The 17068-nt window shown below is 41.5% G+C and overlaps 2 protein-coding genes across 4 annotated transcripts in view; both read left to right on the top strand.

Moving 5' to 3' along the window:
• The window catches only part of LOC135537492 (zinc finger protein 239-like), a 70837-nt gene extending 66976 nt beyond the window's left edge, over positions 1 to 3861 (top strand). For both annotated transcript variants that reach the window (XM_064963637.1, XM_064963638.1), the window contains exon 3: positions 716 to 3861. In XM_064963637.1, the coding sequence (XP_064819709.1) occupies positions 716 to 1647 (932 nt within the window). In that variant the 3' untranslated portion in view covers positions 1648 to 3861. The remainder of the gene's footprint in view (positions 1 to 715) is intronic.
• Positions 3862 to 7402: 3541 nt separating this feature from the next.
• LOC135537490 (zinc finger protein OZF-like) overlaps positions 7403 to 17068 on the top strand; it is a 32255-nt gene continuing 22589 nt past the window's right edge. The window contains exons 1-2 of one of the 2 annotated variants that reach the window (XM_064963635.1): positions 7403 to 7477; positions 12734 to 12982. In XM_064963635.1, the coding sequence (XP_064819707.1) occupies positions 12880 to 12982 (103 nt within the window). In that variant the 5' untranslated portion in view covers positions 7403 to 7477; positions 12734 to 12879. Of the gene's footprint in view, positions 7478 to 12733; positions 12983 to 17068 lie in introns of those variants that run through there. The other variant, XM_064963634.1, reaches the window with a different exon arrangement.

The raw sequence follows: 17068 nt of genomic DNA, 5'->3' as shown, positions 1-17068 counted from the left end.
AACCCTTGTGATAGTGAGTGGAGGATGATATGAAATGATTCTGTAGTTACTAACCCTTGTGATAGTGAGTGGAGGATGATATGAAATGAGTCTGTAGTTACTAACCCTTGTGATAGTGAGAGGACGATGATTATGGGTAATTATTTTCACCCCTTTAGCCTTAGACTGTTGTCAGGGTTCTGGTCAATTCCAGATCATTCAGGAAATACACTGAAATTCCAATTCTCTTCAATGCTTTTCAATTAGCAGCATGTGGAATTTGGAATTAGGTTCACTTTCTGAATTGATTGGAATTGAAAAGGAATTGACCCCAACCCTGACTGTTATCCACTTTTAGAATAGTTTTATTCCCCTTCTGTATTATACAGCCTACTGATATGAAGTCACATGACACCCGGTACAGCCAGAAGAGGACTGGCCATGTCTCAGAGTCTGGTTCCTTCCTAGGTTTCTTCCTTCTAAGGAGTTACTTTCCTAGCCACTGTGCTTCTACATCTGCATTGCTTGCTCTTTGGGGTTTTAGACTGGGTTTCTATAAAGCACTTATAGATGTCAAATGTATTTCACGATACACTTTTTACATCAGCAGTCGTCACAAAGTGCTTTACAGAAACCTAAAACCCCAAAGAGCAAGCAATGCAGGTGTAGCTTCATAAAATACATTTGACATGAAAATCACACCAACTGACTGGTTCTTCTGATGTTGTTCACACAGGAGATCATGTTGAGACATTCTCTACATTCAGAGAGCAACAGCAGGAAGATCACAGAGCCAAGAGGTCTCACCACTGCCCACATTGTGAGGAGATTTTCCCAATTATATCAAAGCTAAAATTACACCTGAAAATACACACTGGAGAGAATCTGTATTCCTGTACTGACTGTGGGAAGAGATTCACAACATCAAGGGCTCTGACACTTCATCAGAGAGTGCACACAGGAGAGAAGCCTTACTCCTGCTCGTACTGTGGGGAGAGTTACTCTCAACAGAGCAACTTCAAAAAACACCAACGTTTACACACAGGAGAGAAGCCTTACTCCTGCTCTGACTGTGGAAAATGCTTCACAACGTCATCTGAGCTAACAGTTCATCAGAGAACACACACTGGAGAAAAGCCTTACATCTGTTCTGACTGTGGGAAGAGTTTCTCCCACCTGTGTAACTTTAAAGCACACCAGCGTATACATTCAGGAGAGAAGCCATACTCCTGCTCTGACTGTGGGAAGAGTTTCTCCCGATTGTATACCTTAAAATCACATGGACGTACCCATACAGGAAAGAAGCCTTACTCCTGTTCTGACTGTAGGAAGAGTTTTTCTCACCAGGGTAGCTTTAAAGCACACCAACGTATACATACAGGAGAGAAGCCATACTCCTGCTCTGACTGTGGGAAGAGTTTCTCTCAACAGAGCAACTTAAAAACACACCGACGTACACACACAGGAGAGAAGCCTTACTACTGCTCTGACTGTGGGAAGAGTTTCTCTCAAGAGAGCAACTTAAAAACTCACCAACGTAAACACAAAGGAGAGAAGCCTTACATCTGCTCTGTCTGTGGAAAGAGTTTCTCTCTACAGAACCAATTTAAAACACACCAATGTATACATAAAGGAGAGAAGCCTCGTCAGTTTTCTCAGACCAGCTGAGATAAAAAATTTAGTGATGGAGTGATTTTTATCTGATTGCTTGACTTAGACTGAAATAGGTGCCAACACTTATTTTTGGTGCTGGTACTGTTTATATTTAGCTTCAGGATCTCCACAATACTTTTGAGCTAACAGGAACAGGAACTCATGCAATAGAACATTTCAGGGCCTGGTACTCCGCTCTGTTAAGTTCCTGCCCAAGTCAAGCGCCGGAACTCACAACATGTATCAGATAGAGATGGTGTGATGATCAGTCACCATTAGTTTGAGGGGGGGGGGTTGGTTTTTATTATATAGTTACCTGTTTAATGATACACAGTCTCTGAAACGACAATATGTGTTTATTAAACTGTCTTTTAAAACTAGGTTAGTTATTATAGTTATTCATCATCAATGGATTTGGATAATTGCATTCAGTGGCATTACTAGTCCTGGGCTTTCGGGGCTTCATCCCCGGATGTTTTAGGCCCCACACTTTGGATGGTAAAAACATATATATCCGTGTATCCGTAAAGTATTCAGACCCTTCCCCTTTTCCATTTTTTTTTACATCCTTATTCTAAAGTTTGATAGTGAAATTTCTTGCATATGTATTAAAAATAAACAGAAACCTTCTTTACATCAGTATTCAGACCCTTTGCTATGAGACTTGAACTTGAGCTGAGGTGCTTCCCTTTTCCGTTGATCATCATTGAAATGTTTCTACAACTTGATTGGAGGCCACCTGTGGTAAAATCAACTGATTGGACATGATTTGGAAAGGCACACACCTGTCCATATAAGGTCCCACAGTTGACAGTGCAAGAGTCAGAGCAAAAACCAAACCATGAGGTCAAAGGAATTGTCTGTCAGTAGATCCTGAAACAGGATTAGGTTGAGGCATGTATCTGGGGAAGGGAACCAAAACCTTTCTGCAGCATTGAAGGTAACCAAGAACACAGTGGCCTCCATCATTCTTCAATGGAAGAAGTTTGGAACCACCAAGTTCGCCTGGCCAAACTGAGCAATCGATGGTCACTCTGTCAGAGCTCCAGAGTTCCTCTGTGGAGATGGGAGAATCTTCCAGAAGGACAACCATCTCTGCAGCACTCCACCATTCAGGCCTTTATGGTAGAGTGGCCAGATGGAATTCACTCTTCAGTAAAAGGCACATGACAGCCTGCTTGGAGTTTGCCAAAAGGCACCTAAAGGACTCTCAGACCATGAGAAACAATATTCTCTGGTCTGATGAAACCAAGATTGAACTCTTTGGCCTGAATGCCAAGCGTCATGTCTGGAGCAAACCTGTCACCATCCCTACGGTGAAGCATGGTGGTGGTAGCAGCATGCTGTGGGGATGTTTTTCAGCAGCAGGGATTGAGAGACTAGTCAGGATTTAGGGAAAGGTGAACGGAGCAAATTGCAGAGAGATCCTTGATGAAAACCTGCTCCAGAGCACTCAGGACCACAATGACCCTAAGCACACAGCCAAGACAACGCAGGAATGACTTCGCGACAAGTCTCTGAATGTCCTTGAGTGGCCCAGCCACAGCCCGGACTTGAACCCGATTGAACATCTCTGGAGAGACCTGGAAATAGATGTGCAGCGACGCTCCCCATCCAAAGTGACAGAGTTGGTGAGGATCTGCAGAGAAGAATAGGAGAAACTCCCCAAATACAGGTTTGCCAAGCTTGCAGCATTATACCCAAGAAGACTTGAGTCTTTAATCAATGCCAAACGTGCTTCAACAAAGTACTAAGTAAAGGGTCTGAATACTTATTTAAAATGTCATATTTGAGTATTTAAACAAAAAAATAAATCTAAAAACCTGTTTTTGCTTTGTCATTATGGGGCATTGTGTGTCGATTTGATGAGGGGGAAAAGACTGGCCAATCAGGAAAGCGCCTCATCTACCACCATTACCAAACCTTGAACCAGCTGCTAAACAAGGTAGCGAATCAGGAGAAAAGGATAATAAAATGTATTCAGACCTGGAAATAGGAGTTTCCTTTCACATGATACAGAGGGAGAACTAATGTACAGGATTTCCCATTTGCACGTAAGTTGTTGAATAGTTTAATAAACTGTTGTAGTGAATGTTGATTTTTTTTAGCAACCCATTATCGACTGACAGGTTCAGGTTGTCTCACTACACTGAACAAAAATATGAAACGCAACATGTAAAGTGTTGGTCCCATGTTTCATGAGCTGAAATAAAAAATCCCAGAAATGTTTCAAATACACAAAAAGCTTATTTCTCTCAAATGTTGTGCGCAAATTTGTTTACGTACATGTTAAAGAGCATTTCTCCTTTGTCATGATAATCCATCCACAGGTGTGGCATATCAAGAAGCTGATTAAACAGCATGATCATTACACAGGTGCACCTTGTGCTTTGTACAATAAAAGGCCACTTTATTAAAATGTGCAGTTTTGTCACAACACAATGTCACAGATGTCTCAAGGTTTGTGGTTGGCTTGCTGACTGCAATAATGTCCACCAGAGCTGTTTCCAGATAATTTAATGTTAATTTCTCTACCATAATCCGCCTCCAGCCTCATTTTCAGAGAATTTGGCAGTTTGTCCAACCGGCCTCACAACCGCAGACCACATGTAACCATACCAGCCCACGACCTCCACACCCGGCTTCTTCACCTACGGGATTGGCTGAGAGGGTTGCTGAGGAGTATTTCTGTCTGTAATAAAGCAATTTTGTGGGGAAAAACTTATTCTGATTGGCTGGGCCTTGCTCCCAAGTGGGTGGGCCTTTGCCCTCCAAGGCTGCATCCCTGCCCAATCATGTGAAATTCATAGATTATGGCCTAATTAATTGCATTGAAATGGACTGATTTCCATATATATTAACCCAGCAAAAAAAATAAACGTCCCTTTTTCAGGACCCTGTCTTTCAAATAAAATTTGTAAAAATCCAAATAACTTCACAGATCTTCATTGTAAAGGGTTTAAACACTGTTTCCCATGCTTGGTCAATGAACCATAAACAATTAATGAACATGCACATGTGGAATGTTCGTTAAGACACTAACAGCTTACAAGCAATTAAGGTCACAGTTATGAAAGCTTAGGGCACTAAAGAGGCCTTTCTAACTGACTCTGAAAAACACCAAAAGAAAGATGCCCAGGGTCCCTGCTCATCTGCGTGAATGTGCCTTAGGCATGCCGCAAGGACTGCAGATGTGGCCAGGGCAATAAATTGCAATGTCCGTACTGTGAGATGCCTAAGACAGCGCTACAGGGAGACAAGACAGGCAGCGGATCATCCTCGCAGTGGCAGACCACGTGTAACAACACCTGCACAGGATCGGTACATCCAAACATCACACCTGCGGGACAGGTACAGGATGGCAACAACAACTGACCAAGTTACACCAGGAAGGCACAATCCCTCCATCAGTGCTCAGACTGTCCACAATAACCTGAGAGTGGCTGGACTGAGGGCTTATAGGCCTGTTGTAAGGCAGGTTCTCACCAGACATCACTGGCAACAACGTCGCCTATGGGCACATACTCACCATTGCTGGACCAGACAGGACTGTGAAAAACGTGCTCTTCACTGACGAGTCGCGGTTTTGTCTCACCACGGATTCACGTTTATCGTCGAAGGAATGAGCGTGCCTGTACTCTGGAGTGGAATCGATTTGGAGGTGGAGGGTCCGTCATGGTCTGGGGCGGTGTGTCAGCATCATCGGACTGATCTTGTTGTCATTGCAGGCAATCTCAACGCTGTGCGTTACAGGGAAGACATCCTCCTCCCTCATGTGGTACCCTTCCTGCAGGCTCATCCTGACATGACCATCCAGCATGACAATGCCACCAGCGATACTGCTCATTTTGTGCACAATTGTTTTGCAAGTGGAGGAATGTCAGTGTTCTTGCATGGCCAGGGAAGAGCCCGGATCTCAATTCCATTGAGCATGTCTGGGACTTGTTGGATCGGAGGGTGAGAGCTAGGGCCATTCACCCCCAGAAATGTCTGGGAACTTGCAGGTGCCTTGGTGGAAGAGTGGGGTAAAATCTCACAGCAAGAACTGGCAAATCTGATGCAGTCCATGAGGAGGAGATGCACTGCAGTACCAAATGCAGCTGGTGGCCACACCAGATACTGACTTACTTATGATTTTGACCCCCCCCCCCCCCTTTATACAGGGACACATTATTCCATTTTTGTTAGTCACATGCCTGTGGAACTTGTTCAGCTTATGTCTCAGTTGAAACTCATGTTCATACAAATATTTACACATGTTAAGTTTGCTGAAAATAAATGCAGTTGACAGTGAGAGGATTTTTCTTTTTTTTTCTTTTTTTTGCAGAGTTTATGTGTGTATATACAGTGGGGCAAAAAAGTATTTAGTCAGCCACCAATTGTGCAAGTTCTTCCACTTAAAAAGATGAGAGAGGCCTGTAATTTTCATCATAGGTACACTTCAACTATGACAGACCAAATGAGAAAAAAATTCCAGAAAATCACATTGTAGGATTTTTAATGAATTTATTTGCAAATTATGGTGGAAAATGAGTATTTGGTCACCTACAAACAAGCAATATTTCTGGCTCCTTGGGAGCAATTTCCAAACGCCTGAAGGTACCACATTCATCTGTACAAGCAATAGTACGCAAGTATAAAGACCATGGGACCACGCAGCATTCTGTCCACTAGAGATTAATGTACTTTTGTGCGAAAAGTTCAAATCAATCCCAGAACAACAGCAAAGGACCTTGTGAAGATGCTGGAGGAAACAGGTACAAAAGTATCTATTTCCACAGTTAAACAAGTCCTATATCAACATAAACTGAAAGGCCACTCAGCAAGGAAGAAGCCACTGCTCCAAAACTGACATAAAAAAGCCAGACTATGGTTTGCAACTGCACATGGGGACAAAGATTGTACTTTTTGGAGAAATGTCCTCTGGTCTGATGAAACAAAATAGAACTGTTTGGCCATAATGACCATCATTATGTTGGGAGGAAAAGGGGGGGGGGGGTGCAAGCTGAATAACACCATCCCAACCGTAAAGCACGGGGGTGGAGGCATAATGTTGTGGTGGTGCTTTGCTGCAGGAGGGACTGGTGCACTTCACAAAATAGATGGCATCATGAGGAGGTAAATTTATGTGGATATATTGAAGCAACATCCCAAGACATCAGTCAGGAAGTTAAAGCTTGGTCGCAAATGGGTCTTCCAAATGGACAATGACCCCAAGCATACTTCCAAAGTTGTGGCAAAATGGCTTAAGGACAACAAAGTCAAGGTATTGGAGTGGCCATCACAAAGCCCTGACCTCAATCCTATAGAAAATTTGTGGGCAGAACTGAAAAAGTGTGTGCGAGCAAGGAGGCCTAAAAACCTTACTCAGTTACACCAGCTCTGTCTGGAGGAATGGGCCAAAATTCCCCAACTTATTGTGGGAAGCTTGTGGAAGGCTACCCAAAACGTTTGACCCAAGTGAAACAATTTAAAGGCAATGCTACCAAATACTAATTGAGTGCATGTAAACTTCTGACCCACTGGGAATGTGATGAAAGAAATAAAAGCTGAAATAAATCATTGTCTCTACTATTATTCTGACATTTCACATTCTTAAAAATAAAGTGATGATCCTAACTGACCTAAGACAGGGAATTTTTACCAGGATTAAATGTTAGGAATTGTGAAAAACTGAGTTCAAATGTATTTGGCAAAGGTGTATGTAAACTTCTGACTTCAACTATAAATATATATATTCATGGTCGGGAAACAGGAAGTTCCGGGCTCCAGACACAATGAGGTCTGCGGAACTGTGCTCCGAAGACAGTAGCGTGTGTGTCCGTTTCAGAAGTATTAACTAAAGGTATGCAATAGCACGTTTAAACTTTCTAATATCGAAAGAACATATCGTAACATGTGAGGTAACAAATCCGTCAATGTATTTTCACGTTTGTCAAAGGTTTTATGACGTTTTAGTTTTGTGCTGAACCGAGTGAGTGAAGATCGTGATTAAATATAATTTTAGAAGTCACATTTAGCTAGCTAAGTTTAGACTTTGGGTTTGTCAGAGTGAATGGATGTACATTATTTCGTCAATCTAATTTCATAAAGAATCAATTGATTTGACATGTATTTTATATATGTACATGAGCTGGTAAAATGGCGGCGCCTCTCGGTCTGAGTCAATAGACTTGCAGGCTGTGCGGCTGCACCAGAGAGACAGTTTCAGGGTTGTTTTACTGTTTAGAAGCAGAATGGCATGTTCATCTGATTTCTACATGTCACTGTAACAATATTCAGACACATTCAGTTGTTTCTATATTTATCTATAGTTGTTACTATGGTGTGAATGGGGAAATACAATCTGTGTTTTTGTGAGTGAAATAGTGGAAAATAGTACATAGTTATGCCTCAAACTGCAACCTTGTATTAATTGTTTATTTAGTCATTTATGCGTTAACGTGGATTTTAGGAAGTCTGCTATAGCTTATCTGCACGTAGAGTGAACATGTGTAATAAGGGTTACATGGAGAAAATATCTGAAAGGAAAATGGAGGCCGTCCTGTCAGCAAAATATATTAGACATAAACCCTCCATGAACGCTTGAAAAAAAAGGAGAAAAAAGACGCTCTATTTATACCTCAAACTAATGATTAAAACAAGGTGGATAGTAGAGAACATGTCTACCAACACTTCTTGGACAGACCAGAGCCTTTAGATATGAACTTTATTAACTGTTCTTCGTCCTGTAAGCGTTGCTAGGCAACGCAGGAATTCTGATAGCGTTCAGGGCTGCGGGCCAGAAGGTCGTGGGTTCTCAGACCACCGTGAACAAGAGTAGGGGTTGACATCTATTTTATGGTGAAAGCATTCCATGAATCTATCATTGTATTTGCAGGTCTGAGGGGGGAGGGGGGGGCACTTTATAAACATTTCATACAAGTCTACGTCATTTTACGTATTAGCCAAATGTTTTTTAATACCACACAGGCTAAGAATGGAGAAAGGCTTATGTGTTCATCTCCATATTTCTCCAATGCCAAATCAGTGTTTCTTGTTTGCAACGAAATTGTCCCGGTTTGCAAATAACTAAATCAGAGACCATCTGACATGATTGGTGGGCGGGAGGTCCAATATAAACACAAACTTGCTTCCTTGACAACAGCTCTGCTCCGTTAAGCGCTAGAAGTATAAAAGCCCGGATGCATCTGCAGTCAGATATCAGATTGACCATCCAGTCTTTTAGCAGAGAAATGTAAATCTCTAACTGCTGGCTACTCTCATTCTGTGTCTTTAACCCAACAAGCAATTCCATAAAAGCTGTCTGATACTGATTATTGGAGGACCAAAAAAAGCCAATACCGATTAATCTGACGATTTTTTTTAAATTTAAAAATATATATTATTTGTAAAAATCAATTTAGCATCAAATAAATAATGAAACATGTTCAATTTGGTTTAAATAATGCAAAAACAAATTGTTGGAGAAGAAAGTAAAAGTGCAATATGTGCCATGTAAGAAAGCTAACATTTAAGTTCCTTGCTCAGAACATGAGAACATATGAAAGCTGGTGGCTCCTTTTAACATGAGTCTTCAATATTCCCAGGTAAGAAGTTTTAGGTCGTAGTTATTATAGGAATTATAGGACTATTTCTCTCTATACCATTTGTATTTCATTAACCTTTGACTATTGGATGTTCTTATAGGCACTTTAGTATTGCCAGTATAACAGTATAGCTTCCGTCCCTCTCCTTGTGCTCCTACCTGGGCTCGATCCAGGAACACAACGACAACAGCCACCCTCAAAGCAGTGTTACCCATGCAGAGCAAGGGGGACAACCATTCCAAGTCTCAGAGCGAGTGACGTTTGAAACGCTATTAGTGCGCACCCCGCTAACTAGCTAGCTATTTCACATCGGTTACACGGGCCTAATCTCGGGAGTTGATAGGCTTGAAGTCATAAACATCGCAATGCTTGACGCACAATGAAGAGCTGCTGGCAAAACGCACGAAAGTGCTATTTGAATGAATGCTTACGAGCCTGCTGCTGCTGCATACCACTGCTCAGTCAGACTGCTCTATCAAATCATAGACTTAGTTATAACATAATAACACACAGAAATACGAGCCGTAGGTCATTAATATGGTCGAATCCGGAAACTATCATCTCGAAAACAAGATGTTTATTCTTTCAGTGAAATACGGAACCGTTCTGTATTTTATCTAAGGGGTGGCATCCATCAGCCTAAATATTCCTATTACATTTTCCAACCTTCAATGCTATGTCATAATTACGTAAAATTCTGGCAAATTTGGCGGCCCAAACTGTTGCATATACACTGACTCCGCGTGCAATGAACGCGAGAGAAGTGACACAATTTCACCTGGTTATTATTGCCCGCTAACCTGGATTTCTTTTAGCTAAATATGCAGGTTTAAAAATATATACTTCTGTGTATTGATTTTAAGAAAGGCATTGATGTTCATGGTTAGGTACACATTGTAGCAACGATATGCACTGCATCGATTATATGCAACGCAGGACACGCTAGATAAACTAGTAATATCATCAACCATGTGTAGTTAACTAGTGATTATGTTTTTTATAAGATAAGTTTAATGCTAGCTAGCAACTTACCTTGGCTTACTGCATTCGCGTAACAGGCAGTCTCCTTGTGGAGTGCAATGAGAGGGAGGTGGTTTGAGTGTTGGACTAGTTAACTGTAAGGTTGCAAGATTGAATCCCCCGAGCTGACAAGGTGAAAATCTGTCGTTCTGCCCCTGAACGAGGCAGTTAACCCACTGTTCCTAGGCCGTCATTGAAAATAAGAATGTGTTCTTAACTGACTTGCCTAGTTAAATAAAGGTAAAATAAAGTTGTATTTTTTTTTTTAAAGTAGGCCAAACCAAAAATACCGATATCCGATTGTTATGAAAACTTGAAATCGGCCCTAATTAATCGGCCATTCCGTTGAATCGGTCGACCTCCAGTTTAAACATCTTCTATTGTACAGAAAGTAAATAGCTTAATAAATTGGTAGTGACAGAATTAGATTAGAAGTCTTTTTTTGTTTGTCTCCTGGTCTTATAGAAGGTTGTATCTCAGCCTCTGAACGTCAAAGAAACACCGTAACTTCTTTCCTGGTTATTTTACAGCCTGTTTCCAGCGTAACGCAGCGCTGACCAAAACACTGTTATAGATCTCTTTATATAATCAGATCAGGTTAATTTTCTTCATGTTAATCAAACAAGTGGTAGGCCTGTGCTTTTTGACATCTTCTTCACTAAAAGAGGCCTGTGGCATAATCCCTCAAGTGGTAGGCCTGTGCTTTTTGACATCTTCTTCACTAAAAGAGGCCTGTGGCATAATCCCTCAAGTGGAGTCTGGGTTTTAACTCAACAGCCCTTCACTGACATGGAGGCTATTTAAAGAGTGTATGGTGAGTGTGCGCTAGTCCGTGCGCAAGATTGTGTGGATTTTTTGGGACTTGGCCTAATCAACAAAAAAATCTGAAGAAACCTTTCACTCTCTTCCTCACAGCACAGCCATTGGTTAGGATAGGCCTACACAGCACAGCCATTGGTTAGGATAGGCCTACACAGCACAGCCATTGGTTAGGATAGGCCTACACAGCACAGCCATTGGTTAGGATAGGATGACACAGCACAGCCATTGGTTAGGATAGGACTATACAACACAGCCATTGGTTAGGATAAGCCGACACAGCACAGCCACTGGTTAAGCCGACACAGCACAGCCATTGGTTAGGATAGGCTGACATAGCACAGCATTGGTTAGATGGCATTTCAAAAAAGTTTTGGCTCAACAAGCACAGAGCAGGCCGCTGCTCAGGGTTGGAATAACCTTTGCAGTGTGTAATGCAGCCTAGTTGTATTTACACCATCCCAGCAACTATCCTAGAACCATATTATAACTTTGCTCTGTGCTTCTCCCAGCATGCACTTCGTATCCTATAGCCCAGGGCTCTTCAACCCTGTTCCTGGAGAGCTACAGTAATGTAGGCTTTCGCTCTAACCCTAACCTAGCACACCTAATTGTATAAACTGAACCAATGGGTTGGAGTGAAAATCTACAGGAGGATAGCTCTCCAGGAACAGGGTTGGAGTTAAAACCTACAGGAGGGTAGCTCTCCAGGAACAGGGTTGGAGTTAAAACCTACAGGAGGGTAGCTCTCCAGGAACAGGGTTGGAGTTAAAACCTACAGGAGGATAGCTCTCCAGGAACAGGGTTGGAGTTAAAACCTACAGGAGGGTAGCTCTCCAGGAACAGGGTTGGAGTTAAAACCTACCGGAGGATAGCTCTCCAGGAACAGGGTTGGAGTTAAAACCTACCGGAGGATAGCTCTCCAGGAACAGGGTTGGAGTTAAAACCTACAGAAGCGTAGCTCTCCGGGAACAGGGTTGGAGTTAAAACCTACAGGAGGGTAGCTCTCCAGGAACAGGGTTGGAGTTAAAACCTACAGGAGGGTTGCTCTCCAGGAACAGGGTTGGAGTTAAAACCTACAGGAGGGTAGCTCTCCAGGAACAGGGTTGGAGTTAAAACCTACAGGAGGGTCTTTCTCCAGGAACAGGGTTGGACAGCCCTGCTTTAGCCTATAGACTATGGATCATTTGATTGGCATCACACTAAATGGCCTATAGTCACACTTGATATTGCCCAGCAGAGAATCAGAGATGAGGGGCGGCATCAGGCACACATTGATATATAGCCAATCAGCGTTCAGGGCTCAAACCACCCAGTTTATAAAGCCTAATAAGCAAGTAATTGTCAAACACTGAGAAACATTGACATGTCATCAATTACAAATGACATGACCCTCTTCTGGACTAGATTAAAACAATACTAAACCCTCCCCTTGACTGACATTGAAAAAGCTCAACCCTCATTTCCCTCCAGGTAACCATTCTGTACATTTAGATCTATCTCTTATTTGTGTTATTTAAAGGGTGAATTTTGTCTAATGTTTTGTTGGCAATGCTTAACTACCTGATCTATTGAAATTAGAGAATTGAACAACAAAAAATATAATATCTTTTGAGAATTAAGTAAGCACCAGACCTGTCAAGATTGTTTTCTGTTTCTCATTATATCTACAGGACGACTTGAATTAAGTCTGAGGCTGGTAACATCAACAGTGAGGACAGACCCAGCCTGCCTCTCTCCTTCCACACTCAGTAGAAACCTACAGTCACTGGGTCCTGATTGTGACAGTGGAGTCCAGTTTGCACTGCAGGATCCAGAGATGGCATCAGTGAAGCTGGAAGACTGCAGTCAAACACTGGAGCTGAATGTCAACATTAAAGATGAAGAAGAGGAGGAAAAGATTGGGACAACTGTTTCTCACGGTAAGAGCAGGTACCACATAAGTTAGACTGGGACATAAGTTAGACTGGGTCATAAGTTAAACTGGGCCATAAGTTAGACTGGGTCATAAGTTAGACTGGGCCATAAGTTAAACTGGGCCATAAGTTAGACTGGGTCATGAGTTAAACTGGGCCATAAGTTAGACTGGGTCATAAGTTAGACTGGGCCATAAGTTAAACTGGGCCATAAGTTAAACTGGGCCATAAGTTAGACTGGGTCATAAGTTAGACTGGGCCATAAATTAGACTGGGTCATAAGTTAGACTGGGCCATAAATTAGACTGGGCCATAAGTTAGACTGGGCCATAAGTTAGACTGGGCCATAAGTTAGACTGGGTCATAAGTTAGACTGGGTCATAAGTTAGACTGGGTCATATGGAGGTCTAACGCTAGGAGAGAGGAGACTAAGGAAGTGAAGTAGACAAACTGCCAGTGTTTTATAAACTGAAGTGATTCTATAGTTACTAACCCTTGTGATAGTGAGTAGAGGATGATATGAAATGAGTCTGTAGTTACTAACCCTTGTGATAGTGAGTGGAGGATGATATGAAATGAGTCTGTAGTTACTAACCCTTGTGATAGTGAGTGGAGGATGATATGAAATGAGTCTGTAGTTACTAACCCTTGTGATAGTGAGTGGAGGATGATATGAAATGAGTCTGTAGTTACTAACCCTTGTGATAGTGAGAGGAGGGTGACATGAAATGAGTCTGTGTAGTTACTAACCCTTGTGATAGTGAGTAGAGGATGATATGAAATGATTCTGTAGTTACTAACCCTTGTGATAGTGAGTGGAGGATGATATGAAATGAGTCTGTAGTTACTAACCCTTGTGATAGTGAGTGGAGGATGATATGAAATGAGTCTGTAGTTACTAACCCTTGTGATAGTGAGTGGAGGATGATATGAAATGAGTCTGTAGTTACTAACCCTTGTGATAGTGAGTGGAGGATGATATGAAATGAGTCTGTAGTTACTAACCCTTGTGATAGTGAGTGGAGGATGATATGAAATGAGTCTGTAGTTACTAACCCTTGTGATAGTGAGTGGAGGATGATATGAAATGAGTCTGTAGTTACTAACCCTGGTGATAGTGAGTGGAGGATGATATGAAATGAGTCTGTAGTTACTAACCCTTGTGATAGTGAGTGGAGGATGATATGAAATGAGTCTGTAGTTACTAACCCTGGTGATAGTGAGAGGAGGATGATTCTGTAGTTACTAACCCTGGTGATAGTGAGTGGAGGATGATATGAAATGATTATGTAGTGACTAACCCTTGTGATAGTGAGTGGAGGATGATTATGGGTAATGATTTTCACCCCTTTAGCCTTAGACTGTTGTCAGGGTTCTGGTCAATTCCAGATCATTCAGGAAATACACTGAAATTCAAATTCTCTTCAATGCTTTTCAATCAGCAGCATGTGGAATTTGGTATTAGGTTCACTTTCTGAATTGATTGGAATTGAAAAGGAATTGACCCCAACCCTGACTGTTATCCACTTTTAGAATAGTTTTATTCCCCTTCTGTATTATACAGCCTACTGATATGAGTACATATGTCACCCAGTACAGCCAGAAGAGGACTGGCCACGCCTCGGTTCCTTTCTAGGTTTCTTCCTATGCTCCTCTGTTCCTGCATTCCAGCAAACCTACTCATTCAAGGGTTTTTCTTATTTTTTTACTACTTTCTACATTGTAGAATAACAGTGAAGACAAACTATGAAATAACACATGGAATCATGTAGTAACCAAAAAAAAGAGTTATATTAATATATTTTATATTATTCAAAGTAGCCACCCTTTGCCTTGATGACAACTTTGCACACTCTTGGCATTCTCTCAACCAGCTTCACCTGGAATGCTTTTCCAACAGTCTTGAAGGAGTTCCCACATTTGATGAGCACTTGTTGGCTGCTGTTCCTTCACTCTGCGGTCCAAATCATCCCAAACCATCTCAATTGGGTTGAGGTCAGGTGACTGTGGAGGCCAGGTCATCTGATGCAGCACTCCATCATTCTCCTTCTTGGTCAAATAGCCCTCACACAACCTGTAGGTGTGTTTTGGGTCATTGTTCTTTTGAAAAACAAATGATAGTCCACTAAGTGCAAACCAGATGGGACGGTGTGTCGCTGCAGAATGCTGTATTTGTATTTTTAGTTTTTATTATGGATCCCCATTAGCTCCTGCCAAGGCAGCAGCTATTCTTCCTGGGTTTTTTTTATGGATCCCCATTAGATGTTGCCAAGGCAGCAGCTACTCTTCCTGAGGTTTATTATGGATCCCCATTAGTTCCTGCCAAGACTGCAGCTACTCTTCCTGGGGTCCAACAATGAAAAACAATAACATTACAAGACATACAAAGATTTCACAACACACTCTGTCCCCTACTCTACCACATATCTACAGCACAAAATCCATGTGAACAGTGGCTTCCGAAAGTATTGTGCTTGTTGAGTGTCCTTCCTTTAAGTGTCCTTCCCTATAAGTGTGCTGAAATTCTGTTGTCAATTTGTTTACTGTGAAATAGCATTGTATCTGGTCAAACACCATTTTTTCCCCCAGAAGCTTTAGCTTCCCTCCAGGCCTGAGGGAACACACTTTCTAGTAGGCTTACAATTATTTGTAAGCTTATATTGAAGATGTGTCAAATAGGAGTGGCAACATCGTCCGCTAGTATCCTCAGTCATTTTCCATCCAGATTGTCAGACATTGGTGGCTTGTCATTGGTTGATAGACAACAATACTTTTTTCACCTCTGCCACACTGACTTTTACGGAATTCAAAAGTACATATCTTGTCTTTTCAAAATTTGTTCAGATATACTTGGATATGTAGCGTCAGCGTTTGTTGCTGGCATGTCATCCCTAAGTGTGCTAATCTTGCCAATGAAAAGTAATTTAAGTAGTTGGCAATATCAGTGGTCTTTGTGATGAATGAGCCATCTGATTCAATATCAGTGGGTTTTGTGATGAATGAGCCATCTGATTCAATATCAGTTGGTTTTGTGATGAATGAGCCATCTGATTCAATATCAGTTGGTTTTGTGATGAATGAGCCAATATCAGTTGGTTTTGTGATGAATGAGTCATCTGATTCAATATCAGTTGTTTTTGTGATGAATGAGCCATCTGATTCAATATCAGTTGGTTTTGTGATGAATGAGCCAATATCAGTTGGTTTTGTGATGAATGAGCCACCTGATTCAATATCAGTTGGTTTTGTGATGAATGAGTCATCTGATTCAATATCAGTTGTTTTTGTGATGAATGAGCCATCTGATTCAATATCAGTTGGTTTTGTGATGAATGAGCCATCTGATTCAATATCAGTTGGTTTTGTGATGAATGAGCCATCTGATTCAATATCAGTTGGTTTTGTGATGAATGAGCCATCTGATTCAATATCAGTGGGCTTTGTGATGAATGAGCCATCTGATTCAATATCAGTGAGCTTTGTGATGAATGAGCCATCTGATTCAATATCAGCGGGTTTTGTGATGAATGAGCCATCTGATTCAATATCAGCGGGTTTTGTGATGAATGAGCCATCTGATTCAATATCAGTTGGTTTTGTGATGAATGAGCCATCTGATTCAATATCAGTTGGTTTTGTGATGAATGAGCCATCTGATTCAATATCAGTGAGCTTTGTGATGAATGAGCCATCTGATCCAATATCAGTGGGCTTTGTGATAATGAGCCATCTGATCCAATATCAGTGGGCTTTGTGATGAATGAGCCATCTGATTCAATATCAGCGGGTTTTGTGATGAATGAGCCATCTGATCCAATGAATGATGAAGCCAAGTTGGCTTCCCCCCCCCAAATTTTTTTTTAATTTAAGGTGCCCCAAAGCTTTTTACTATCATTCTTTATGTAATTTATCTTTGTTTCATAGTGTAGTTTCTTTTAATTTAGTTTAGCCACATGATTTCTTAACTTGCAGTACGGTTACCTGTCAGTTGGGCTGCCAGACTTATTTGCCATTCCTTTCTCCTCATCCCCCTCAACAATACAATTGTTCAATTCCTCATCAATCCAAGGAGATTTAACAGTTTTTACAGTC

The sequence above is a fragment of the Oncorhynchus masou genome, unplaced genomic scaffold (assembly GCF_036934945.1).
Source record: "Oncorhynchus masou masou isolate Uvic2021 unplaced genomic scaffold, UVic_Omas_1.1 unplaced_scaffold_799, whole genome shotgun sequence".
Classification (NCBI taxonomy): Eukaryota; Metazoa; Chordata; class Actinopteri; order Salmoniformes; family Salmonidae; genus Oncorhynchus; species Oncorhynchus masou.
Note: the sequence above shows the minus strand (reverse complement) of the source record. Positions and strands in the feature narration are given on the sequence as shown.